The 26257-nt window shown below is 45.2% G+C and overlaps 4 protein-coding genes across 5 annotated transcripts; 2 read left to right on the top strand and 2 right to left on the bottom strand.

Annotated features, from left to right (window-relative positions):
- Positions 1-122: 122 nt before the first annotated feature.
- LOC124676311 (DEAD-box ATP-dependent RNA helicase 57-like) lies at positions 123-3124 on the bottom strand. The gene is made up of 11 exons (XM_047212390.1): positions 2905-3124; positions 2681-2820; positions 2388-2479; positions 2166-2262; positions 1992-2072; positions 1682-1914; positions 1312-1506; positions 1143-1233; positions 774-896; positions 496-646; positions 123-418 (listed from the first exon to the last, which is right to left on the bottom strand). The coding sequence occupies exons 1-11, from the start codon at positions 3122-3124 to the stop codon at positions 216-218; spliced, it is 1626 nt and encodes a 541-aa protein (XP_047068346.1). The 3' UTR covers positions 123-215.
- Positions 3125-3433: 309 nt separating this feature from the next.
- Positions 3434-12180, top strand: LOC124673810 (E3 ubiquitin-protein ligase SP1-like). Of its 2 annotated transcripts, none has more exons than XM_047209850.1 (11): positions 3434-3621; positions 3710-3762; positions 4346-4470; positions 4557-4652; positions 5405-5542; positions 5618-5683; positions 5793-5905; positions 5991-6101; positions 6560-6603; positions 6689-6788; positions 7337-7845. In XM_047209850.1, the coding sequence occupies exons 1-11, from the start codon at positions 3545-3547 to the stop codon at positions 7437-7439; spliced, it is 1026 nt and encodes a 341-aa protein (XP_047065806.1). In that variant the 5' UTR covers positions 3434-3544; the 3' UTR covers positions 7440-7845. The 2 variants fall into 2 exon arrangements, with proteins under 2 accessions (XP_047065806.1, XP_047065807.1); XM_047209851.1 differs by lacking the exons at positions 6689-6788; positions 7337-7845 and adding exons at positions 11035-11134; positions 11688-12180 and having other exon boundaries at positions 3436-3621.
- Positions 12181-19930: 7750 nt separating this feature from the next.
- On the top strand, positions 19931-21767 carry LOC124672871. The gene is made up of 4 exons (XM_047209032.1): positions 19931-20023; positions 20167-20525; positions 20610-21405; positions 21676-21767. The coding sequence occupies exons 2-4, from the start codon at positions 20169-20171 to the stop codon at positions 21765-21767; spliced, it is 1245 nt and encodes a 414-aa protein (XP_047064988.1). The 5' UTR covers positions 19931-20023; positions 20167-20168.
- A 1077-nt stretch (positions 21768-22844) lies between these two features.
- LOC124674269 lies at positions 22845-24333 on the bottom strand. Its single transcript, XM_047210307.1, has 3 exons — positions 24238-24333; positions 23229-23388; positions 22845-23135 (listed from the first exon to the last, which is right to left on the bottom strand). The coding sequence occupies exons 2-3, from the start codon at positions 23385-23387 to the stop codon at positions 23088-23090; spliced, it is 207 nt and encodes a 68-aa protein (XP_047066263.1). The 5' UTR covers position 23388; positions 24238-24333; the 3' UTR covers positions 22845-23087.
- Between the last annotated feature and the right edge of the window lie 1924 nt (positions 24334-26257).

The following is a 26257-nucleotide window of genomic DNA, read 5'->3' as shown; positions in this document are numbered from 1 at the left end:
TGTTCTGAGATGAACCTAATTATAAGTCAAATTCCAGAACCAACCTACTTTACCTATCCACAAAACTGTAGCAAGAAACTTGCATAAGCCCATCTCATGTATTAATTTTTAGCCGAACGGGATGAATGACACACAAGGCAATCAAACATGGAAAACTGAAGCCAAACATGTCATCTAACAAATCGTTATGGTTATAAACTTACAATCGCAGCATCTCAATCTTCATCAGTTAAAAAGGAGATGTGGTCCCTGTCCACCCTGTGCTTCCTGCTCTTGAGCTTCGGCAATGCCACCATCCAGGAAGGAACCTCGCAGCCTGAAGATACCAGCACGTTCGCAATGTTGCGCAGGAATGGCTTGTCCTCCTCTGTGAAGAACGTGATCGCCTCCCCTGATCTGCCTGCTCTTCCAGACCGCCCTGTATAACAAGACAAGTGATTTATAATCTTACTGCAACGGCCATGTCCAGGTGGGAAAGCCGGATATCTTCCTTACCTATTCTGTGAATATAGGCAGAAGCAGACTCTGGAAAATCGTAGTTGATTACACAGTTGACACCTTTGAAATCCATTCCACGGGCAAGGACCTCCGTTGCTATTAGTACCCAACTCTTGCCAGCTCTCAAGTTGTCAACAGCATCTTCGCGCTACAGTTAGGAAATACAAATTGAGCTAGTGAGCTTGATGTCAACAATATAACACATGTGAAAATCAAAATAATATGAGCATTTATAAAAAAAAAATCAGTAGTAACATGTATTTTGCAAAAGTAACCTGCTCTTCACTAAGGTCTCCATGAATTACATCGGCTCTAATGTCATCAAATGCCAGTTCCTTGTAGAGCTCTTTCGCCCTCTCTTTACTTTGAACAAATATCAACACCGGAGGATTCAGGGACTACAATTGAAGACAGTCGGTCAACAACTCGTAATAAAATCTGAAACACATAGAAACTCCTATTTTGCAAGTAGTTAGATTAAGGCTAATAGCACAATGATAGGCTTAGCTTTACTATTTATATATGTGCATACATAGAAGGATGTTGATGCATTAGTGTTTAGCAGGTTAGGCATAAAACAGTCCTAAAACCATGCGAGATATATGGAAACCGGGAGAAACTGCCAGTCAAGGATCATTACATACTTCTGCAAAGCTTTGGCGAAGAGCTATCAACTTCCCCCTCTCAGTTCCAGTAAAAATTAACCGTTGCTTAATCAGTGAGGATGCTGAATTCCTGCAAGTTCAAAAAATCATTATGAAAATAGCCCCTGCAAAGTAGATCTGCATGTTCACAAGAGGACATGATACTCACTTTCTTCCCACAATGACCCGAACAGCATCATGCATTATTGTGCGTGCAAGAGACTCAATTGTTTCAGGCAATGTGGCACTGAACAAAGATCGGATTATTGAAGGGTTTGAGCATGCTTTAACAACTGAGTCAATCACTTCAACAAATCCAAGCTCAAAAAGCTTATCAGACTCATCCAAGACAAGGTACTCCACCCTGCATGAGGCAATTCCGTGTTATGGTTGGACTATGTTTATAGCTCTAAAGAAAATGTTTAAGCAAAATTCCTGGGTTCTCTGCCAATAATATGAGGACACAGATGACAAAGATGATATATTTCTTCAAAATTAGAAGTACTTAACACTTAAGGCTCTACAGTATGATCACATACCTACTTAAGTCAAGGTCTCTTTTCTGTATAGCATGGTTCAAACGAAGGGGGGTGGATACAAGGATGTCACAGTGCATATCCTTGAAATTCCCATCCTGGGAAAGATCTTTGGTAACTAGCTTGATAGAGAACTTTCTTCCCTTTGCAAACTTCTTGCATTCTCTCGTAGTTTGTGCTGCCAACTCCCTTGTCGGGCAAAGAATAACAGCTTTGACAGCTCCTTTGGACCCTGGCTATTAGAACAACAATCATCATAAAGCATGTCAAAGGAATCTAAACAGCAAAAGCACAATATCATGAAGATAAATACCTTGATTTTCATAAGTATCGGGAGCAAGAAAGCCAGTGTCTTGCCAGAGCCTGTAGGTGCACAAGCAAAGCATTCCCTGCCCTGAAGCAAGCATTGAGAGGCAATTACTGTTAGCAACTATAATTTCCCATGCCAAGGGTACTAATGTCCAAAACAGAGGGGGAAATAACTCACTGAAAGAAGAATGGAAATGGCCTGTCTCTGGATTGGTGTAGGCTCTTGGAAGCCAAGTTTTGACAAGTTCCCAACCAAATATGAATCGCAGCCATACCTAGTCATCACACAAATAAAGAGGCTTAGCATAACGACCTTACATGATTACAGTGACCTGATGCTGTGTTCACTAACAAGGCTAGGATAAGTAATTTCTGGACCCTACAATGACGAACTGCTAACCTCGAAACCAGCTCTTCAAAGCTCTCAAGCGGTGCTGGGACATTGTGACCCGAAATGTGGATGTCAAACCTCTTCCGGAGAATGGCAGCTCTCTGGAAACCAACCCACAAGATCAAAAGTCCAACCTCAGGAGGTTACACACTTAGAGTTGCAAACATAAGCAATTCAGCACGACTGGTTTCTACTCAATCAAGATGGTGATGCGAGCATAACTCATAACTCGTAACAAAGCTACTTGCTCATCACATATTCAGATACACTTAACCCCAAAAGGGACGAATCCTGAGCATTACCTCGATTTCCCTCTCGGCTTCCTTCCGCCGGCGTTCAGCTTCCGTGTCCTCATCCTTCCGCGGCTCCACCTCCACAGCGTCGTCCGCAGCAGCATCCTTCAGCTCCGCGCCCTTGAACACGCTGAACCCCTCCACGACATCTGCAGAGCAAACCCAGCAGAATGAAATTTACCAGCACGGACACTCCAAGCATCAACCGTTTGAGACCAAACAAGAAAGCTCACCAGAGGGGGCCCCATCGGCGCGCTTCTTCTTCTTGTTCTTCTTCTTCGCGTTGTTCTTGCTCTTGCGCTTCCGCTTCCTCTCCGGGGCCGGCGGCGGCGCGGCTTCTTGGACAGGGGCGGGTGGGCCGCCTTTCCGGAAGCGGGCGATGTCTCCGGCGAAGCGCTTGCGGTCGAAGCGGGTGCCGGCGAACAGCGCCGACGAGAGGCTCGTCTTCTCCATGGTGGTGGGTGGATTCGCCGCCGCCGGGGAACCTGCTTCTCCTCTTAAACCCTAGCACGGTCCCACATGTAAGCCACGGAGCTCGCGCGGTTCCTCCGATCGAAAATCGACGGTCCAGATCTGGCCACGACGCCATTCGCCATTTCGCCGATCCGCCGGTTACAGTGGGTCCCACATGCGCGTGCTTATCCAGCTGCTCGGCCCCACATGTCAGTGTGTTCTCTGAATGACAGGTGGGACCCGCTCGCGACCATTGCCGTCCGCTTCCAGCTCTGGTATCCAGTGCTTTGCCCACCTCGCCGTAATCCTGCCCAAAAACAGGGGAAGAAAAAGAAATCTTCTTCTCCCCAACAGCCGAATTTGCGCAATCCGTTCCCGCGCGCCGGATTCGCCGGCCGCGTGCTCGATCCTCCGCGCGAGATGATGATCCCGTGGGGCGGGGTCGGGTGCTGCCTCAGCGCCGCGGCGCTGTATCTCCTCGGGAGGAGCAGCGGGAGGTGCGGATTTTCGTTTCTTGTTTTGAATTTGCTTTCCATTTGGCGATTCTGGTGGTGCTGACTTTGTGTTGGTTGGTTCGATCCTCAGGGACGCGGAGGTGCTGCGATCGGTGGCGAGGACTGGCAGCTTGAAGGATTTGGGTGGGTTAGCAGCTGAGCTAGGGTTTGATCCATGTGTTGTAGGTTGTCTGATGGATTCCTTAGTAGCGGTACACTGGGTTGCAGCTTATTTGCTACTGCGTCAGTGAAGCCATTTGAGCTCTAGTTTCCAGCAAGTGCTTGTCCTCTGAGCTAGTCTGATTTTAGCTTCCTCCCATGAGATGAACTCTTAAAATGGAGTTTTGAGTTTAATTAATGATGTCGATGATTAAGTTCGCAGACGATGTTGGTATTTCGTGCTGTTCGCTGGTAAAATGGTAGTTCCTGGTTTAGCTATCAGTAATTTGCTTGCATTTGTAGGTAGATAGATCATAGATGTCTGTGTCACCACTGTCTCCGCAACGGCATAATTTGTTCTTCTGCAAACTCCAGAAATTCTGGATTTATCCAGTTTGCTTTAAATATGGTAATCGGGGTCCAACGTTTGCTTCACATGTGGCCAAGAGTTAGGCATTTTCTATCAGCATGCTTTACCATGTGATGTACTTTGTACGCAGAATATAACTTGAAATGCTTGGTTAAATATGTAAAGTTGTGTTTTAACATGCTTCACTCTCTTCAACAGCTGCTATCTTGGACGCTGCGAGTAAAGTCCTGCCACTTGTGGTGGCAGTCTCTGGGCGAGTTAGTTCAGATACACCGCTTGTCTGCCAACAAAGTGGTATGAGAGGTGTAATAGTCGAGGAAACGGTAACTACTGATTTCATTTTTTTTAATTAGAAGATGGGTTTGTTGTTAGTAACTGTAGCATTGTGCTAACTTTTTGTTCTTTGTAGGCAGAGCAACACTTCCTGAAGCACAATGATGCTGGATCCTGGATTCAAGATTCTGCTGTCATGCTTTCTGTTAGCAAAGAGGTTCCATGGTACCTGGTAATGTTCTGTGGGCTTTTTTTTTGTTTCCTCTGTCGATACAAGTAGTTAATTTTAAGCCTTACTTTGAATATTGATGTTGCTATTATGTGTCCAAACTGAGTTTAGCTAGAACTTTATTTGTGGAAAGCTTGGGCTTTAGCTGTCTCTGTTTGTACTCTGGACTCTGGACTACCTTTTCTGTTTGCTACCCAGATCTATGCCAAACAAGAACACCCTGTGCCCCTAGCTTCTAAGATAGTCGTGTAGGTGAGAAAATGTTGGTAATGTTAATGCTAAGTATTGTAGCCATGGTTGTCAACTCCAGTATCTATGGCACAAAGCTAAGCTTGGCTGGTGATGCTAAATCATATGTTCATGGGTAAAACGGAACTGTAAATGTTTGGTATCAGTTAGCACCTATATGTGGTGCTATATGCTATGGGCTATGTCCAGAGTAGCTAACAGTATTGTTTTGAAAAGAGCATTCCCTCTACACCGACTTTAGACGTTAAGACCTTAGCTTAGGCATTGTTAATGTATTGACGTTAAGACCTTAGCTTATTGGGCATTGTTAATGCTTGTACAGAAAAAACAATATTCCCAAGCTTAAGCTCCAAATTGCTATGTAAACGTAAATGAAGTGACTGCTCGTAAGAGAAAAGATAATTGTATTTATAAATTCACTATGTGCTTATTTAACTTGATGATATCTTACGATTCTGTGATAGCTTCCAGCTTCATTACTTTTCTAACATCCAATTCATCGCCAGGATGATGGCACTGGGCGTGTTTATGTAGTCGGCGCTCGTTCTGCAGCCGGGTTAGTTTTAACTGTTGCAAGCGAGGTTTTTGAGGAGTCAGGGCGAACACTTGTACGTGGAACTCTAGATTATTTACAAGGACTGAAGGTTTGTGCAACCACATTTTGAGCAAGGCCAATGCATATGGAACTGCTATTCATAATTTAGCAATAACTTTTGTAGATGCTCGGAGTAAAGCGAACTGAAAGAGTTCTTCCAACTGGAACTTCATTGACTGTTGTTGGTGAGGTAGTCTCCATAGGTTTAGTTGGATTTCAAGCTGTTGTGAATTTTCGTTGGCATGGCTAATTTCTTTAGTCCCTTAATTTTGTTCATGTTTGTTATGCTATTTGACCAGGCCATTAAAGACGATGTTGGAACTATTCGAATTCAGAGACCACACAAAGGACCATTTTATGCATCTCCTAAAAGCATCGATCAACTTATCTTGAATCTCGGGAAATGGGCCAAGTATGGAAATGATGTTAGAACAATATTTCTCTCTCTGTTAAGGCCTCAAGGGTCTTGCTGATGATGGCATGTCTTCTTTTGACAGATTGTACAAGCTTGCTTCCATGGGCTTTGCAGCTTTTGGTGTCTTTCTTCTTGCTAAGCGTGCACTAGAGCATTTTCTACAGAAAAAGCGCCAGCATGAATTTCACAGAAAGTATGGACAAACATCAGTTCCTTTATTTGATTATAGCCTTATAGGGGATAGGTTCTTTGGACAGCAATTCCATCCTTTTTGTTTTCATTTGTTCCGGAGGTTCATTCATATGTGCTGGACATGGTTGGATGACCCTTTCTTTTTTATCTTGATCACTGAGTAGTACTTAAATTTCCCTATGCTTTCAATTGCAAAAACTGCATATCAGCCACCTGCAGCTACTCCATGTATTCTAAAGGCCACATGCAGTTGAAAAGGAATGCACTAGACACACTGTATGCAAAATGTTTTTACACTGGGAACTATTTTTGTGTTCAATGAACACCACAAACTAGCAATCATGCATGGGACCAAATAGGCAATTCTAAGATACTTTAGCAAGCACTAAGCATGTTGTTGATATGGAGTTTCAGAACAATGATGTTATGTAAGATAACGTGTTCATTTTATCCATACAGGGCTCGTGCTGCTGCAGCACAAAGGCAGGCTAGGGAAGCTGAAGGTGATTTTCTTATAGATTGATTAGGCTATCTTGTCTGTACTAGTTCCTATCTTATGATGTCCTTTATTATTATGTGAAATGGCAGATGGTACATCAGCCGGTGAGCCTAACAGTAAGAAGGATCAGTTGGTCCTGGAAATATGTGTCATATGCCTTGAACAGGAGTATAATGCAGTTTTTGTGCCGTAAGTACCTTATTTTACACTCCACATTTCATCGCATAGTATTATATGTTAATAATTATGCTGTTTTCGACATTTTCATTTTGGATAATTCCAAGTATATGTTATAAACATTGTACTGTTTGTTGTTCCATCTTGGGTGAACTGTTTTATTTTGATCAAGAACTGAGCCTCGACTAGTTGGCTAGCTGTTTGCGTGCAGCCTGCCACCCATGTTTGATCCCTGTCAGGAGCGGTGCATCATGCTTGTCTCTCCTCAATTAAAAAACCACATTTTTTCTGTTTAACGCCTTGCATTTAACTTGCTTACCAGTGGGAATATTTCTAAATGATGAAGCAACTTAGTAAACATTATCGAAAGCTATTCATTTCAATTTCTGTTGGAATCTGATCAGTTTCCCCTGACCTCGCAGACCTTATTTGCATTTTTAGCTCTGATTAGCGAGGATTTTCTTTTCCTGAGCCGTCTCCACAAATGCTCGTTGATAAGCATCTTTCCCTGTTAGCTTTATGTCAACCCAAAATGTGCCTGACCATTCAACCTTTTGCAGATGTGGCCACATGTGTTGCTGTATGACCTGCTCTTCACACGTAACAAACTGTCCGCTTTGCCGGAGAAGAATTGACCAAGCTGTCAGAACATTCCGGCACTGATTATATGATGCAAAATCCTGCACATACAACACTACTGTGAACTCTTCAAGTTCCAGTTGCCGTGACTGTCAGTCTGCCAATATCTCAGACTGCGATAGGGAGCTCTTGTTCGCTGGAGTTCTCCTTACAGACAGAACTTCAAGTAATTCACGAACTCATAGTTCACAGTTGGCACTCCGCCAGTGACTGATCTTGCTTGTACTCTGCAATTCTGTACAGAATGTTCTTGTGTAACGCCTTGTTTCTAACGGCGCTCGTATTAGCAACATGGATGCTAGTATTTACTGTTGGATCAATGGACTCTACCCAAAGGAAGGTACTATGCTATTTTACACTGTAAAGGATAATATTTTCTTCTGATGTATGGGCCACCATCTCTTGATAGTTCATGTGTGCTCACTGCTCCGATGATTTTGTGGTCGCAGAAGGAAAAAATGTAATATGTCATTGTTTTCTCAAGCTTTGCTTTCTTGTATGCATGAAGTCCAGTTAGTTTTACATAGTCCTCTCAACTGTTTCAAAAATGGCATATCGTCAGTAATAGCCAATAGAGATGGATTTTATTAGATGTTAACGGCCTCTGATTTGCAAAAGTCCAAAAACATTTGCATGGGAATAAGGAAAATAAGTGTTGAAATACTCCAAATCTAAATCCTCCAAAAATTGGCATCTTCTGTCAGACCTGTATTTTGTTTCGATAAAATTATCTGCCATATTAGTTTTTGTAGGATCCCAGCATTCAACATAAAACAAAGCATGCCTTTACGTTGCAAATTATGCACTGTTCCCGCTAGCCTTGGCGTTGACACGGTTCTGAAATTATGACTTTGTCCAGAAAATTACTTTAGTATGTGTAAAGCCAAAAGGTCATAACATCTTCCAAATTCTTTTTAAGACAAACATAAACATACTTTTTTTAGTTTGTTATCTGAAAAGTTTTCGTGTGTAATATTGAAACTCGTTAGTACTCCCTCCGTCCATAAATAGATGCCAAAGATTTGTCTAAATTCGGATGTATCTATACACTAAATTGTGGCTAGATACATTCAAATTTAGAAAAACTTTTGGCATTTATTTATAGAGAGGTAGTATAAAACTTTGACTGAAATTAGAGGTAGAGCGTCAATCCTTGACAGCGGACAGGAGCGCAACATGTGTTGGGATGCTGATGTGTGCATTATATGTCTGCGGGGCGCCGTTTTGGTTGGCTGGAGATGCCCTTATATATGAGGCCACGAATTCAAAAGTATGTGGGGTGGTACTCATGGACCCTATAATTTATTGGCTCCTAAATTTGTATTTCTACCGGTCCAAAAATTCTAAAAATTGCCGGAGGACGCATGTATGTATATGCGTGCTAATTTTCGTACCCAAATTCGAAAGCATTTATCTTAGGCAAAAATCAGAGCATCTCCAGTCGTGTTTGGGGGACGTCGCTTCCCAGTCGCGTCCCCCAAAGGCTGTCCCCAATGAGGAATTCAAATAGTTTGCATTCAAAAGAGATCGTTCCCGCTGAAGTCGTCGCGATCAGAGTAGCAGCGATCAAAGTACTAGGCGCGCGATCATATTACATGCCGACGATATAATTAAAAGAAGGGGTTGGGGTAGGGCGATGCCGACGCCGACGATGCATCCTGAGTCGACGTAGGCATGTCGATCACGATAAACTCGTCGTGATCTGCCCGGTGTACATGCTCCGTAGCCGACCTCGAGGTAGAGGCCGACGCAGGTGTAGTAGTGGATGCGTCTGCTAGCTCTTGCTCCGGGGTTGGGGCCGCTGCCGCTACAGCTGCTTGGGCCGCCGCCTAGGACTCCGCCTCGGCCGCCGCCATTTTGGCATCGATGTCGTCGTGGATCTAGCCTTTGAAGAAGTTGTGCGCCGCCCGCGTCCGGGGAGACATTCCTTGTGTCGACGCTCTCAGCAGCGTTTCTTCAGCTCCATCTTCTCCTCTTGCCTCTTGAGCAGCGCCGCCCACCTTTCGTCGGCCTTTTTGTCGCGGGAGCACAAGGTCGAGGAGACCTCGACGAGGCACTGCGTGAGCAACGCCTGCGTCTTCTCGGCCGACGCAGCGTCGGCCAAGGCGGCCTTGGCAGCCTTGTTGCCGATAGGGCGCCCTGCCGATGTTGCCAGCGGCGCATCCAGATCAATGGCGTCTTTCCCCTTCGACAACGAAACGCGCATCAACCTCCATTTGTGGTTCTTCTTGAGCTTGGTATAGCAATGCATCAGCGCGAACGACTTATGCCCATCCGAGTTCCTCCGGTACAAATTCATGGGTTTGTCAAACTAACCAAAGGAAGCGCAATCATTTCATCGAACACATTGTAAGCGCTACAGATTATGTAAGAAAGAGTCGTACCAGTTGGGCGACGTCGGCGCCGCTGTCGCCTCTGGTCTCTAAGTCATGATGGTACCCATGGAACATGTTCACCGACGCCTGGATGATGGCCCATCGCATCGATATTGCCTTTTGGCTTATCTTCATCGTCACTTTGTTGTATTCGCTCTTGATGAGCTTGCGCTCGTCGAACTCGGTCTTGATCCTCGCCCAATACTTCCCGTATTTTTGGTTGACGCCGATGATGGAGTCATGGCTCACCGTCGCCCACGACTCGCACAGACATTGATCCTCTAGAACCGTCCACTTGGGGTCTCGTGTGCCCGACGCCTTCTTCTTCTTCTTCCTCTTCACGCCGTCCGCGTCAACCTCCACGAGATCATCGACATCCTCACCGGCACCCTCGTCGTCCTCTTCGTCGCCACCCTCTTTGTCCTCGTCGTCCTCCACCCCCTCCTCCACCCCTCCCCATCCCCCTCCTCCTCCTCCTCCTCCTCCTCCACCTCCTCCTCCTCAGCACCGGTGCCGTCGAATTCGATCTGGCCCCTGCAGCCATTGAACGGGGCGCCCTCCGGACCGGGTCCTGGCTCGTACGTTGGGAAGTAGAACATAGCGTTGGGGTTGAAGCCGCCATGAGGCAGCGCATCCTCGTACCGCGGCGACAAGTTTGGCGTCACGCACACGGGAGTGGCGGAGGGGCCGTCGTTGTACAACCCGGTTGTCGACGGGGACAGCACTCCCGTAATGTACGGCGGCATAGTCGTACTCCATGGGCTCGTATTGGTGGCAGCGATACACCCGACACTTTTTTTTTATCTTGATCACTGAGTAGTACTTCAATTTCCCTATGTTTTCAATTGCAAAAACTGCATATGAGATACCTGCAGCTAATCCATGTATTCTAAAGGTCACATGCAGTTGAAAAGGAATGCACTAGACACACTGTATGCAAAATGTTTTTACACTAGGAACTATTTTTGTGTTCGATGAACACCGCAAACTAGCAGTCATGCATGGGACCAAATAGGCAATTCCAAGATACTTTAGCAAGCACTAAGAATGTTGTTGATATGGAGTTTCAGAACAATGATGTTATGTAAGATAACGTGTTCATTTTATCCATACAGGGCTCGTGCTGCTGCAGCACAAAGGCAGGCTAGGGAAGCTGACGGTGATTTTCTTATAGATTGATTAGGCTATGTTGTTTGTACTAGTTCCTATCTTATGATGTCCTTTATTATTATGTGAAATGGCAGATGGTACATCAGGCGGTGAGCCTAACAGTAAGAAGGATCAGTTGGTCCTGGAAATATGTGTCATATGCCTTGAACAGGAGTATAATGCAGTTTTTGTGCCGTAAGTACCTTATTTTGCACTCCACATTTCATCGCATAGTATATGTTAATAATTAAGCTGTTTTCGACATTTTCATTTTGGATAATTCCAAGTATACGTTATAAACATTGTACTGTTTGCTGTTCTATCTTGGGTGAACTGTTTTATTTTGATCAAGAAGTGAGCCTCGACCAGTTGGCTGGCTGTTTGCGTGCAGCCTGCCACCCATGTTTGATCCCTGTCAGGAGCGGTGCATCATGCTTGTCTCTCCTCAATTAAAAAACCACATTTTTTTCTGTTTAACGCCTTGCATTTAACTTGCTTACCAGTGGGAATATTTCTAAATGATGAAGCAACTTAGTAAAAATTATCGAAATCTATTCATTTCAATTTCTGTTGGAATCTGATTAGTTTCCCCTGACCTCGCAAACCTTATTTACATTTTTAGCTCTGATTAGCGAGGAATTTTTCCCTGAGCTGTCTCCACAAATGCTCGTTGATAAGCATCTTTCCCTGCTAGCTCTGATCTTGCTATGTCAACCCAAAATGTGCCTGACCATTCAACCTTTTGCAGATGTGGCCACATGTGTTGCTGTATGACCTGCTCTTCACACGTAACAAACTGTCCGCTTTGCCGGAGAAGAATTGACCAAGCTGTCAGAACATTCCGGCACTGATTGCACTATATGATGCAAAATCCTGCACATACAACACCACTGTGAACTCTTCAAGTTCCAGTTGCCGTGACTGTCAGTCTGCCAATATCTCAGACTGCGATACGGAGCTCTTGTTCGCCGGAGTTTTCCTTACAGAGAGAACTTTCAAGTAATTCACGAACTCATAGTTCACAGTTGACATTCCGCCAGTGACTGATCTTGCTTGTACTCCGCAATTCTGTACAGAATGTTCTTGTGTAACGCCTTGTTTCTAACGGCGCTCTTATTAGCAACATGGATGCTAGTATTTACTGTTGGATCAATGGATTCTACCCAAAGGAAGGTACTATGTTATTTTACACTGTAAAGGATAATATTTTCTTCTGATGTATGAGCCACCATCTCTTGATAGTTCATGTGTGCTCACTGCTCCGATGATTTTGTGGTCGCAGAAGGAAAAAAATGTAATATGTCATTGTTTTCTCAAGCTTTGCTTTCTTGTATGCATGAAGTCCAGTTAGTTTTACATAGTCCTCTCAGCTGTTCAAAAAATGGCATATCGTCAGTAATAGCCAATAGAGATGCGTTTTGTTAGATGTTTAGGGCCTCTAATTTGCAGGAAAATAAGTGTTGAAATACTCCAAATCCAAATCCTCCAAAAATTGGCCTCTTCTGTCAGACCTGTATATTGTTTCGATAAAATTATCTGCCATATTAGTTTTTGTAGGATAACAACATTAAACATAAAACAAAGCATGCCTTTACGTTGCAAACTATGCACTGTTCCCGCTAGCCTTGGTATTGACACGGTTCTCAAATTATGACTTTGTCCAAAAAAAATTACTTCAGTATGTGTAAAGCCAAAAGGTCTTAACATCTTTCAAATTCTTTTTAAGACAAACATAAACATACTTTTTGTTGGGGGGATGACCCCCGGTATGCCAAAGGCATGCCAACCGGATGGTTTGAGCCATCAAGGTACCGGTTTAATGTTTATACCGAAGGACAAAGTTTAATGTTTGGCAAAGTCCAGAGGGGTATACCGGAACCGGATAAAGAAGACACCGGACTACCGGTAAGAAGAGCGTGTCGGCAAAGCTGGTCAAAGATTCTCTTCAGAGCTAGAAGACAAAGATGAGTTAAGCAAAGTAGTTTTAAACGAAGGCCTGACGATAAAGAGGAGGATGACGCCAAAAGCAACCGGAGGACGTCAGCCTCCCTGATTAAAGACACCGGCGCCGCCGTTTATGATTAAAGTAGCTTTGTAAAAGTAGTTTGTCTAGTCAAAGATGCCATTAGGGTTCCTTGTTCTGTAAGCCACCTCTCCCTATATAAGGAGAGGGGGTAGCCCATTACGCGGGCAGGTCATGTAAGGCTCTGTCTCCCAAAAACTTGTATCCTGTTGAAATCAATAAAGAAAAGGATCTAGAGCAGAGTTCTTTCTTGTGTTCTTCTTCTTGCATCGCTTCCTTTGGTTGTGTTCTTGAGGAAAGCATCCGGAAATTCATCCAATCTAATCCAAAACCCTCCCCCGAATCCTCTAGCGCACATTCGGTCCCAACTAAAGCCATCCCATGGCATCTGCTCGTTCACCACGACGACAGTTGGCGCCCACCGTGGGGCCAGCAGCTGCGCTTGCTGGAGTTCATATTCGGGCGGGCCTCCTCACCATCGACGACGAGCGTGTCGTCACCGCGCTCGTCGACCGCGTCCTCGACATGGACCTCATCAACGACAACACAGGCTACTTCGCAAGCGGCGGTAAGTTCCCCAAGAAGAGGCACACCGTCGAGCTCGGGAGCTTCCGCGTCTACTACGGCACCGTCCCCGAGCGCCAGTACCTCTCGCCGGTGCTGGTGGCTCCGGACCCGCCAAGATCTGCGTTTCCCAGCGGCCGCGCTGCCGGCAGCGTCGAGGTGCTGGTCGTTGGCGCAGGAGACGCCGGCAAGGGACCTGCGGCGGAAGGCGCTGGAGCGACGAAGTCCACGCGCTCGGCCAAACCGCCGACCGAGCGTGACCAAGTGGTTGTAGGTGCCTCCGTGCTACCGGAAACTCCTCTCCAAGCGGCGATGAACGTCCTCGCAACGCCCATCGCGCAGAACATCGACCCGGCAGCGGCTCAGGCGGAGCTGGAAGCGGAGCGCCAGAGGCTGCTCAAGAGCGGCAACGACGTCATCCGGGCGCAGCGCGAGCTGAACCTAACCCTACGTGAGTATCACGCTGCCCATGGCTTTGCTTCTGTTAGCGCTCATCCGGCTAGGCAACCGGAAAATCGGCTTAGAGCTCGCAATCTAGACCAGGATTTGCGTAAGGAAGTTCTTACCGGAAAGAGTGTCTCTGCATCTGTGAGCATCATAGAGAAACCTAAATACAGTAGCCCGGATAAAACCATAAAAGCTGCTAAGGCTGCTGTAGAGCTGTGTGAATCGCTTTCCGGGGACGCTCTGGCAAAGCAGCAAGAGCGCGTCCGGGAGCTGCTTGAAACCATCGAGCAGCAAAATGCTGAGCAGCTGGCTAAGCTGAACAAGGCTGTGGCTTCAAAATCCGCGCGTTCAACAAAGAATGCCGGTAGCAAGTCCCAAGGGCAGGCATCGTCCCCCCATCCGAAAAAGAGAAAGGAAAAAATGAATGCACAACAAATGACTGTGTACAATCCGGTACTTGCCGGAAAACAACAAGCCGGGCGGAACGAGGCCGGTAGAAAAAATCAAGGGGCAGCAGGTGGCTATGCCGGAAACGGCTACGCCGCAAGAGATTATGCCGGAAAGGAGCAAAGTGGGCAAAATTTTCGCGCTGCAAGAGCAGCGTACGCGGAAGAGGAAATGCCTCCGCCAAGGTACCGGCAGGCAAGAGCCGCGGTACCGGAAAGATATGAAGAGGTTGACTCAGGAGCTGAAAGAATTCCAGCTTACCGGAATCCATTGGGAGACCGGTTAGGCGAAAGATGCCTACCAGACCGGGATGCGAGGCACAGGCTGGATAGGGTGTACTTGTCAGAAATAGTGGAGGCAGAAGGTCCTCCAGGCCCCAAATGTTTTGGCCCAAGAATCATGAGAGAGGAGCCACCGGTTCGCAACTTCACGTTGCCCCGTGACACAAAAACTTACGATGGCACCACCAAGCCGGAAGACTGGCTCGCGGATTACGTGACCGCGGTATATGTTGCCGGTGGCGGAGGAACTATCACTGGTGGAGGGAACCGGCGCTGGGCCGTAAGAATCGTACCATCTTTTCTGGTAGGACCAGCGCGCATCTGGCTAAACAATTTGCCGGCAGGAAGCATCAATGGCTGGCTGGACTTTGAAGAGGCCTTTGTAAGCAACTTCAGTAACACCTACCGGAGGCCAAACAGGCCGCAGCAGCTCGCTTTATGCGTGCAGCGTCCCAATGAGACAGATCGAGATTACCTAACCCGGTGGAACTCCACAAGGAACTCCTGTGAAGGTGTGATCGAGGCACAAGCCATTGCGTGGTTTTGCAACGGGTGCAGAAGAGGTTCACCTTTGTGGCAAAAGCTACAGAGAAACATGCCGACAACATTGGCAGAAATGATACGTGTGGCAGATAGCTACGCATTGGGAGACCCAATGCAACCAGCATTTGATTATAATCATTCTGGTATTTTACTGGTCATGTGATGCCGGAGGAGATGATCCAGCGAAAATAGTAAAAGATGATGCTCCATTTCCTTTAGCATGGTTTGAAGTTTGAACTTCATCACTAGATTGCATGTTTTGATTTGTTTATTTTGCAACATCTGTTGTTACACTGGTAGAATTATTATCCAGTACAAGCCACATGGAACATCATGGTTAACCCGTTTTTCTTCTCTGTTTACTAAAATGCAATGTAGTCAACCTGAAGCTGTTTCGCTTCAGAAGATATCTTCTATCAGCTACAAGTACTCCAAGAGTAGGTTTTCCTTTGCGCTATTTAACTTTTGTACTCCAAAAGTAGAAGTCGATGATTGCTGTTTTTCATAGTATTAGCCCATGTGTGGTATAAAATGACCTAACCCCGGACACGGGTGCAAACGATATAACATTTCGGCGTTCTCCTTAGTACCTGACCATATAACATTGTCTTCTTGCATATATAAAGTCTAATCTATATAATGTTTTACACTGGCAAACTTCCTCATGAATTATGGATTTTCTTGGTTGGGCACTTGGCAAGATGCAGCATGATCTGCTTCCCAAATTGATCACCAACCTCTAGGTTGTTCAAATATGATTTAGTTTTGATCAACTATGATGTTGTTTATACTTGATAGATCAAAAGTTCAGCATGCATCTGCGAATGATTATTATCCCACTTTAGTTGACTGATGTCATTTCCAGAAAGAAGAACCTAACAACTTGAAAATCAATCGTGATGGTTTCTTTCATGAGGAGAGTTGCAGTTTATGCAACTTGTGTTCTTTTCAGACAAGGTAATGCACTTCACCGTGTTGAATAATTCTTAGGATGCAAATGACATTGGATTTATAAATACAGAATTTACTTTCCCACTATCTTTTATTATGTGGTCTGATTGACAATTTTTAGGCTTTAGCACTCTTCATAAGTAAGGGTCAATTTTTGCCCTTCTAATGGCCTGTGGGAAAAGGCATCTGGCAGTTGCTGCTTGCTATTGAAACAAATGATAGGAGCGGACACCGACACAAATTCAATCCTTAGATGCTAGCTTTTCCATGTTTTATGTAATAGTAGCATAAATAAAAAAGGCTGGCACATTTTTGACAGATCATACTAATGCTTAACATATAGACTTTTCATATAACCATCTGTAATCCCTTTAACAGCTGCTCATCTGTGCTTTCTGATACATACTTTCTAATTTGCTTCCAACAATTTCTTATTATGCAGTCAATTAGAGTGCTAGAGGCACTTCTTAATGTGTTCCAACTCTTTGAAGTTACAAGGATGGGTTGATGCTATGAATTGTTTGGGTAGACACGGTCTTTCATCGACATAAGCCACAAACAAACTCATATTTATAACAGGCTGAGTTGTTTTCATTTTGGTTTTTTGATAATTTTGGAACAAATTGTCTTGGAAATTGTAAATGATTTTGCCTATGCCACTGTATTAGGAGCGGCCGGAGAAGACAGAAACTTGCTTGACTGCTTACCCCTTGGATTTGCTTCTTACCCATTTGTGAGTATATTTGCTGCTCCTTATTAATCATTTATTAACAACAGTGCCCACTGAATGAAAAATTGATATTGTTCAGTTATCTTTGTTGATTGTCTTAGGAGTTGCTAGCATTTATAGTGAGTATTGAGAAAGTTTCTTGCTTGGTGACACGATTGTTTGAGAGAAGACACAAGATTTGAGTATTCAAAGCTTTCACGATCTAGCCATCCTTGTAAGAAATAATTTGTTAAATCAAAGCATGATTATTTCAATAATACTTTAACAGTTAGGTTTATGCATAAACATGTTCTGAAATTATTGTTGTAATGAGCAGGCCATTCATACGAGATTACAACAAACATTCTATTTATATGAGTTTACGTGTTGCCACACTCTGCAAATTTGAAACATAGTTTCTAAATTTAAACACCGTGTATATTTGTTGAATCATCTTATTACACCACCCATGTATAGGTGTGGTGTTCTTTGATTGTTTGATTTTTTCGCATTCTGGTTTGTGTCTAGCACGTGCATACTTACTAGTTAGTTTTTGTAGGATAACAACATTCAACATAAAACAAAGCATGCCTTTACGTTGCAAACTATGCACTGTTCCCGCTAGCTTTGGCATTGACACGGTTCTCAAATTATGACTTTGTCCAAAAAAAATTACTTCCGTATGTGTAAAGCCAAAAGGTCTTAACATCTTTCAAATTCTTTTTAAGACAAACATAAGCATACTTTTTTAGTTTGTTATCTGAAAAGTTTTAGTGTGTAATATTGAAACTCGTTAGTATAAAACTTTGACCGGAATTAGAGGTACAGCGTCAATCCTTGACAGCGAATGGGAGGGCAACATGTGTCACGCATCCCTGACCTAAACATACCGCTGCGCATTACTACCTCTATCCCAAGGCTTAAGGCTTATATTTTTTCTGAAAAACTTAAAGTAAGTAAAGTTTGATCAAAATTTTAGAATAATCTATCAATAAATATGATATTTTGTAGATAGCACATGAAAATATATTTTATTATCTATCTAATAATATTATTTTTATATTTGATATGTTAATGATTTTTTATAAAAACTTAGTCAAACTTAACATAGTTTGACTTTTTTTAAAAAAATATAAACCTTAAGCCTTGAGATGGAGGTAGTATATTATTGTGGGGCACCGTTTTGGTTGGCTGGAGATGCCCTTACATATGAGGCCACGAATTCAAAAGTAAGTAGCGACACATGGGTACTCATGAATCCTATAATTTGTTAGCTCCAAAATTTGTATTTCTACCGATCCAAAAATTCTAAAAGAAAAGCATTTATCTTAGGCGAAAATCACAAGTTTAAAATGAAGTCTAAAGAAAACTCCCTCCTCCCGGAACTTTCTGTAACTTTTGTAAATTTCATCGGGTTCAAGGGTGCCCATGTTTCCAAAAGTTCGCTTTATGACGAATTCCTAATCCCAGACGTCATGGCATCTCCAACGGGGCAACACATTTTGGACGCCCAAATTGTCCGTGAGCGTCTGTTTACGTCAGATGGCGGACTAAAAATGACCGCGAGGCGCAAATTATCCGTTTGCATCGGGGGCACCAACAGTGGTCCGACGCATATTGAACACCCACTGTTTTATTTTCATGCTTCTTCTTTTCCTCTTGTTGAAGCACTCTCCAATTTCTACATCGGTTGTAACGACTCTTTGAAAGAGCAAGTTCAAACGCGAAAACAAATTGTACTGATTATAAACTAATTCTCGAATCGAACAAGTTTAAACATATTTAACATACAAACTAGAGAATAAATTTGAAAACAAAGAAATTATAAACTAATTCTTCGCCTTCTTGTTAGAAGGCCCTGCATCGTCGTCCTCACGGACGCGCCTCTTTCTTATCACCTCCTCCTCGGAAGAGGAATTGCCGAACGACGCGTCTGTGGAGTTTGAGTTCCAGTCGGACGACTGGTCAGTAGGGTCTTCATCGTCGTCGTTGGTGAACGAACGACGATGCTCCGCCTGCGCCTGCGCCCTCGCCCGGGCCCTTGCCTCCTTCCTTGCCGCCGCCTCCAGCCACTTGCGTCGGGGTCCTCCTCCTCCTCCTCCTGGCCATCGATGCCAACGGCGCCTCCCTCCTCCCCGACCTTCCTCTGCGGGGAGCTAGGGTCGCTGGGCGTCGCAGCCCTATCCCACGAATGCCGCCATCCCGACGGCTTGCCCTCGCTGTCCGTGTCCGACGGCAAGGACAAGTTGTTCATGGTGGCTAGCCGGTGTTGGAGAAGAAGAAGAATGGCAGCGGTGTTGGACGTGAATTACAGCAGGCGCATGAGTTATATTCAGCGGGGATTAATGATGGCTCGTATAACGAAGAGGCATGCGGTTGCTCTTCCGCGGCAGTTCGGCGCTCCATTTCGGCGGTTGGCGGGTTTATCGGCGTGGTTGCCACTCCAGCGGTCGATCTCCCCGGCAGTTGCTATGCTTTAATTCCCGTCGATCGAGCCAGGGTCGCTGCCAGGCAGGCCCGTGGGGGAAGCAAGCGAAGCTCGGCGCGACCGCGTTGCGTCCACAGAGACGCAAACGTGCCACATATTTGCGTCGCGTTTGCGTCGATACGGACACCCCAAACATGATGCGTCGTTCCGCTGGAGAAGGATATAGGCGGTCCGCGCGGACGCAAACGGTCATGCCCTCAAAGCCAATCCCGGACGCGTGGTCGAGGTGAAGTAGTAGTGGGAATCGCACTCTGAAGACTGCCGCTCGGCCACTCCCAAGTCCCAACTCCCAACTGCGCAATTGCAGTAACCCTAGTCCGGTAATCCCCCACCGCGAACCCGGATTCCCATTCCCAATCCCGTCTCTCCCCGCCGCTAGCCTCCGACGTCTCTCGTGCTCGCCGCCTGCTCCGCCACCGCCACTCGCCCCCGCCGTCTCGAAGCCGCCGCTCGTGAGGTACATAGCCCCCATCCCCTCCTCCTCTAGATTACCGCGTTCGGAACTAGCATTTTCTTCTCTGACGCGAATTTTCTACTGTTCTTTTCTGTCCTCCTCCAGGTTACTTCAAGCTCAAAGTGCTCCCGCTCCGCTCTTGTCCTCGCACTGTGGTGCGGCATCTGATTTTCGCAGGTCTATATCCAGTTCATATATTTCCGTAATTTCTTTTCTCTTAGCACACTATGCTCCGCGGTACGGCTACTGTTTCAGGTTCGTTTCGATAAAGTTTATCATTGCAGTGTTCATCAACTGATTTTTCCTTCGTCACGTTTCAGGGATGAATCAGGCTGAGAGCTCCACGATTGTGCGAGGCAGAGGCAGGAACAAGAGGAAGTGGACATGGGACGAGGACGAGGAGCTGGTCAAAGCCCTGTGCGAGGTCTCCCTCGACCCCAGGTTCAGGGTCCAGGGAGGGGGCTTCAAGAACTGCTACTCTCAAGGGATCGAGAGCCTCCTCGCGCAGAGGCTGCCCGGCCGCGGTATCAAGGCCAGTCCCCACGTCGATTCTCGGCTGAAAGTGCTGAAGCGCAAGTTCTACTCGATCAAAGATATGCTGGCGTCGCCGGGGTTCTCCTGGGATGGGTTGAGAAAGGCCGTCCGCTGTGAAAAGGAACGGTACGATAAATATTGCAAGGTAAGCCATTCCTGGTGTTTTAGGCACTGCATCTATCTTCGGAATATGTTGCTTGTATTGATTGACTTGTTTTCATCTCGGCAGGATAATCCTAGAGCCAAGGGTCTGAATGGTATTCCGTTTCCACATTTTGACGCGTTTGATGCGATATATGGCAAGGATAGAGCTGCCAGAGAAGGAATGGAAGTGCCCGAAGAAGCAGCTGCTAACTTGGAGAATGGAAATACGAGTGAAGGTGGAAATGAGGAACTGGAGGAGGATATGATGTCCATAGGACCATCTGGTCGCTCCTTGAATGCTGCATCAAGCTATGAAAAGCCGAAGAAATGTAAGTATGGTGGGAAAAGGAAGAGAACTGAATCAAATTGCCCGTCTCTGGACATGCTTAAAGATGTACGTGGCCACTATCAAGGTGCCAGTCAACATGTCGTCGCAATGGTGGAAGCAGTTGAGCTGTTTAAGGATGTGCACCGTCACTTCCAGAGTGTTGTTCAACATGCCAGCTCAATGGCAACAGCGATGGAGACGTTCAAGGATGCGTACACTCAATTTCAGGCTGTTGTGCAGAATGTGAGCACCACCACATCAGCCATGGAACGGTTCAAGGATGCACATGATCATTTTCAAAGTATCACTCAGAGCACCAGCACGGCTGCAGCAGTGATTGAGTGTCATACTGATCTGCAAGAAAGGTTGTCGCCTGAGGTGCCCCAACAGAATGCAAGGGTAAGAGCTATTGCTGAAATGCAAAAGCTTGGGTTTACTGGAAGTGAAGTGGTCAATGCTGCAACTGTTTTCACGAAGGAACCAAACCAAATGGGCATGTTCCTAGCCCTCCCTGAAATCTACAGGAGGGAGTACATACAACGAATGCTGAATGGTATGTTCAGGGATCCTCAAATCCTTTATGGTCGCATTGCACTTCATTGTAATAAAAGTTTCAGGCTTGATTATTCTCAATGTTCTTTAGTCCAACATAGGCATTTTGGATATAACAAAGTAGAAACTGAATCCTATATTCCCAATCAATTAAACGATTAGTATAATAGTGTTCTGGCGTATTAGCTTTTGTTGTAGATTTGCATGTTTATTCATTTTTGACATAATGTATGTCTAAGGTATCTGCTACATGAGTTGTTAATTGTTTTAGGAGTAGTATTTAAGGACAGTTATCAACTTACTAACTTATACAAGCACCTGGAACTGGATCTGTCAAACATCTACCATAACCAACAGTTTTAGTGATTGTCGCTACTACCAGGGTTTCAGCGAGAACTCCCCTCTTGCCACTTTCTCCACACACACAAAAAAAAAAAACTATCTTGACACCTGCTTGCGCAGATTCAAAAGATCGGTTGATGCTCTTTTATGCTTGCCTAGAAGGGATTAAACTGCATCTGTCTGTTTGAAATTCAGTACTATCATTCTGATGCAAGGTTTTTCCTTGATTGTTTATTATATTTTCTGCTAATCTTCTTGCTCAGACTTGATGGAATCAAATGATCTGGAATGCAGATCTCCTACTCTAGTGAAGCTGATTCCTGTTCATCCCCTTTTTTAGGTGGGCAATCTCTCCAATTTTAACTTGTAGCAACATGTGAGGAATGGAGTTGTCGAAGTACTAATTCAGTCTAGCTGCTGCAGTGGCATTTGAAATTTTAGTTGTACATGTGTAAATAGTTCCTAGCGTCCCTCTAATATCTATTGTGACGGTCTGATACCCTATGTTAGCCAGGTTATCCTATGACGGAGTAAAGCTTAGCATTCCTCAGAATCAGACGCTCATCATTGCTTTCAGGATGGTATGGCTCGCCAATAATGGACAATTTTGTCCATTCCGAATGATCAGGACGTTCCATTCCGATTCTCTAAACAAACCTTCAGGATGGTATGGCTCGTGAATAATGGACAATTTTGTCCATTCCGAATGATCAGGACATTCCATTCCGATTCTCTAAACGAACCAACAGCACTTAAAACCAAATGGTTTAGGAACGAGTTCATTAATGAGAATACGATCATCTACCAAAAATCACGAGTTCATTAATGAGAATACATTCGTCTACCAAAAATCAGACTAATAGCTTGAGCTCAGATTAGCCAATAAGGCACTATCATGCAAGAGACCAACAAGTCGTATAACCTATCAGCTCTTTGAGCTCAGATTAGCCGATATGTTTTTAGATCCAACTATTCAGGGCTTCAACCTGAAACTGTTAGCAACTTGCTGCACACCACGCAAATGAACTGATGAATTCACACAAAGTTATATCATGAACAGGCACGCAAAGGATTGCACAAAGAAAGCACAAGCTGAAATAAATCATAGAGCAGACAATATGAGATTAACTGAAAAAGGTAACAATGCGGATGTTATAGCATCATCATTGCCAGTGTAGCATCAATTTGCTGACATCGAATATCCACAAACACCAACAAAAGAGAACTGGAAATGGACCCTCGTTCTTTGACAATAATTATTTGCAAACAAAGAAGACGTCATAGCTTGGACGGTATCGCTTCCATGCCTCGTACTGGGGTAACTAGCAAGCCCACAGAACTTCACTCCTTTTTCCCAATCCCGTGAGACATGTTGTAGATCCCACGGCCCTGTTTACAAATCAACAGACATGTCACTCACTGGGTAGAAGCAATTTCAAAGAACACAAGTAACAAAGCAGCAGTAGAGATTTTTGAACTTACAATCATGAACAAGCTGGTGCCAGCAAGCGCAAGGGGAATGGCAACGGAGGTGATCACGTCGTAACGCCCTTTAAGGTGGGTGTGCTTGCTCAACTTCTGGAAATACTGCTGCTGCTGCACAATCTTCTCACGTGGGTAAAATGGCGCTTCTGTTGTCATCCTGCACAAAAATATATAGCACGACTTAAAAGCTACTCTTTTATTTCGAACCTTGAGATGGACAGTTCTGTACAGGATTACATTATGGCTGCAAAGCATTACAGCAACATGGGCCTTGAATTCGTGAGACTGATTTAACTTCTATACAGGCTTCAAACAGTTGTTCAGCTACTCGCGGGAGCAAACACCGAAATGGAGAAATAATACTTACTGTACAATCCACTACATTAGGTGATCAAACAGGCATCTTTGAATTTGGTGTTTCAAAGCATCTCAACGTATTTGAATTTTTAGCACACTAACACTATAAGACAACATTTCCATGCTCATCTACAAATAATATGACACTTTCTAGGCAATCACTGATAATGACCAGAGCCTGAAAGACCGACTGACGAGCCCAAAAAATCCACTTGTGTCCTCCACATTCAAGATCTAGCGAACCGAAGAAATTCCATTGGAGCTCGCACAGTATTACCAATCTAGCCACGACATAATTCCAAGGAGAGATATTTCACACACATAACCCAACATCAAACTAGGTTAAAACAAACACCAGATCACCACCACGGACCGATACCCAATTCCCAGGAGAGAACTAGTCATCTAATAATAACCCTACAGCGCGAGAAGATGCGTCCACATGTCCGCGCCGCGAGACGAATCCCAGCCCAGGAAAACCGCGTCAAGCGGATCACCGGCGCGTCGCAGACCACCGACTAGATCCCCTCACGAATACGAATGGATGAAACAGAATCGCACGGGGGCACACGACGGCCTCACGTCGCGTCGACGGAGTAGATCGAGAAAGGATCGGGGTCGGAGTGGGAAGGGAGAGATCGACGCGTACCTGGCTGGCGGGGACGGGCGGGGCCGGGAAGCGACGGTGGTGGCCGGCGGCGGCGGGTGGATCTGGAGGCTGGGGATTTGGTAGGCTTCTGACCTGGACGGGAGGAGGAATGGAAGAGAAGAAGGGGTCGAGTCGACTGCGTGTTTGGTCAGCTAGGCCGTTTCTTTGGCCCGTCAAGGGCACCGTAGTTTTGGATGGGCCGTAAAGTTTCATTTGAGTTGAGCTGGGCCTCGAAGTGTAACATACTGGCCATGTGCAAAAGATAAACATTACAAAAAAAAAGTGTTGCTTTATCTAACAAAAAAGGTTTCAGTTTAAAAAAAAAGGTTTCTCTTGACAAAGGTGAACATTAGAAAATTTAGGTGTTCTGAAAGAAAGGGAAACAAAAAATTCTAAGTATGTCCCATGTATGAAGGTTTTGGGTCTCTAACAACGACTCGAAAGGTGATCTAGGTGGGTCTTAACGACTATCGAACCGTTGTAACCGATCCTTGATCCGGCTTTCGGGATGTAGCCTCCTTGTTTTCGCTAAAGCCATTCATACGTCAAGGTCAAATGACCACACTTATTTTAATCTATAACTCATTTGCTTCATTTTATTCAGATATAAATTCTGTTTCATTTCTGTATAGTTAATTATTTTATACATTTCATTTCTGCATAAAGAGGATCCTCTTTCTTTTCTAGGAATTTCTTACTTCCTCTTCCCAACGACCTTAAGCAACTCGCCTTTGTACATGCCATCCAGCTGATTGCGCTCTCTCCCCGTGGTAGACCTACACCGCATCCTCCTCGCGGCGGATGTCACGAGGGATATGCAAGTACGTGATCAAGCAAGGGAAGAAAATAATAATAATTAGAAAAGAAAGGCAGAACATATTGGCCATGGACGACACATGTTATTTGCCCCGAGTGCGGATTTTTTTGCCCCCGGTAGGCTATACCCCCTCCAGCCTCTGTCCAATCGCGTGTTGGAGATCCGTAATACTCCCTTCGTTCCGATTTATAAAACATTCTAGGAAATATCCGACCAGGTGAAAACAGGGGAATTTACATGGACGTTGCTACACGGTGCTATAGCGCCGGTTAGTTTTACAGAGTGCTCCATCCAAAAATAGAAATAAAGTAGTCTAACATTTCCCACCTTCTAAAAATAGAAAGTCTACTTCCGCACGTTTCTTCTTTCCATCTGGAATGTCCGCTGCAAGTAAACCTCGGGATGTGCAAAATCAGCGAGTTCACATTTCGTGGCTCCGTTCCAAGTTCATGACGAGAGAAAAAAATACAAGATCGATCCTGAAAAAAATAAATACATCATCTACTTCTATTGCACTTCGAGACTTCAAGTTCAGAAAAGTTATATGGTTCCAGATCGGTGAATGTAGAAAAAAGAAATAAAATACATCTAACACTGCCATCATTCGGGATGTAAAAAACCTTGGGTGAACCTACTATTTTTACATCCAAAATAGGGGCGAATCAGATCTTGGATGTAGAAAAGGAAGAAAATATACATCCAGCGCTACCATCATTTGGGATGTAAAAAAATCGAAAAATAGATACAACTTCAAAGAAAAAAATACAACCAGAACAATGGGGAGCATGCTTTTATTACATCATTGGATGTTTTTAGATGTAGAACTAAGGAGCCTGGAGGAGCGGAAATTAACGAGAAGAGGAGTGGTGGCAGGGACCAGCGACGCGCTGGACCATGGGAGAGAGGGCCCAGCGGCTCGCCCTTCCCGACGGCGCCAGGTGAGAAGGGGATCACCGGCGCGCCGGATAGCGAGGCGAAGGCCCTTCACGACGGGCGACGGCGCTCGCGGTGGTTGGCTAACGGCGGCAGCGTGCTCGCAGGGGTGGCGACCGGCGGCGGCGCGCTCGCGGAGGTGGCTAACGGCGGCAGCGTGCTCGCAGGGGTGGCGACCAGCGGCGGCGCGCTCGCGGAGGTGGCGACCGGCGCGACGCGATTGCGGAGGTGGTAATCGGCGGCGGCGCGCTCGTGAAGATCTCTCTGTAC

The sequence above is a fragment of the Lolium rigidum genome, chromosome 7 (assembly GCF_022539505.1).
Source record: "Lolium rigidum isolate FL_2022 chromosome 7, APGP_CSIRO_Lrig_0.1, whole genome shotgun sequence".
NCBI lineage: Eukaryota > Viridiplantae > Streptophyta > Magnoliopsida > Poales > Poaceae > Lolium > Lolium rigidum.
This window is presented reverse-complemented; position numbering and strand designations above follow the sequence as displayed.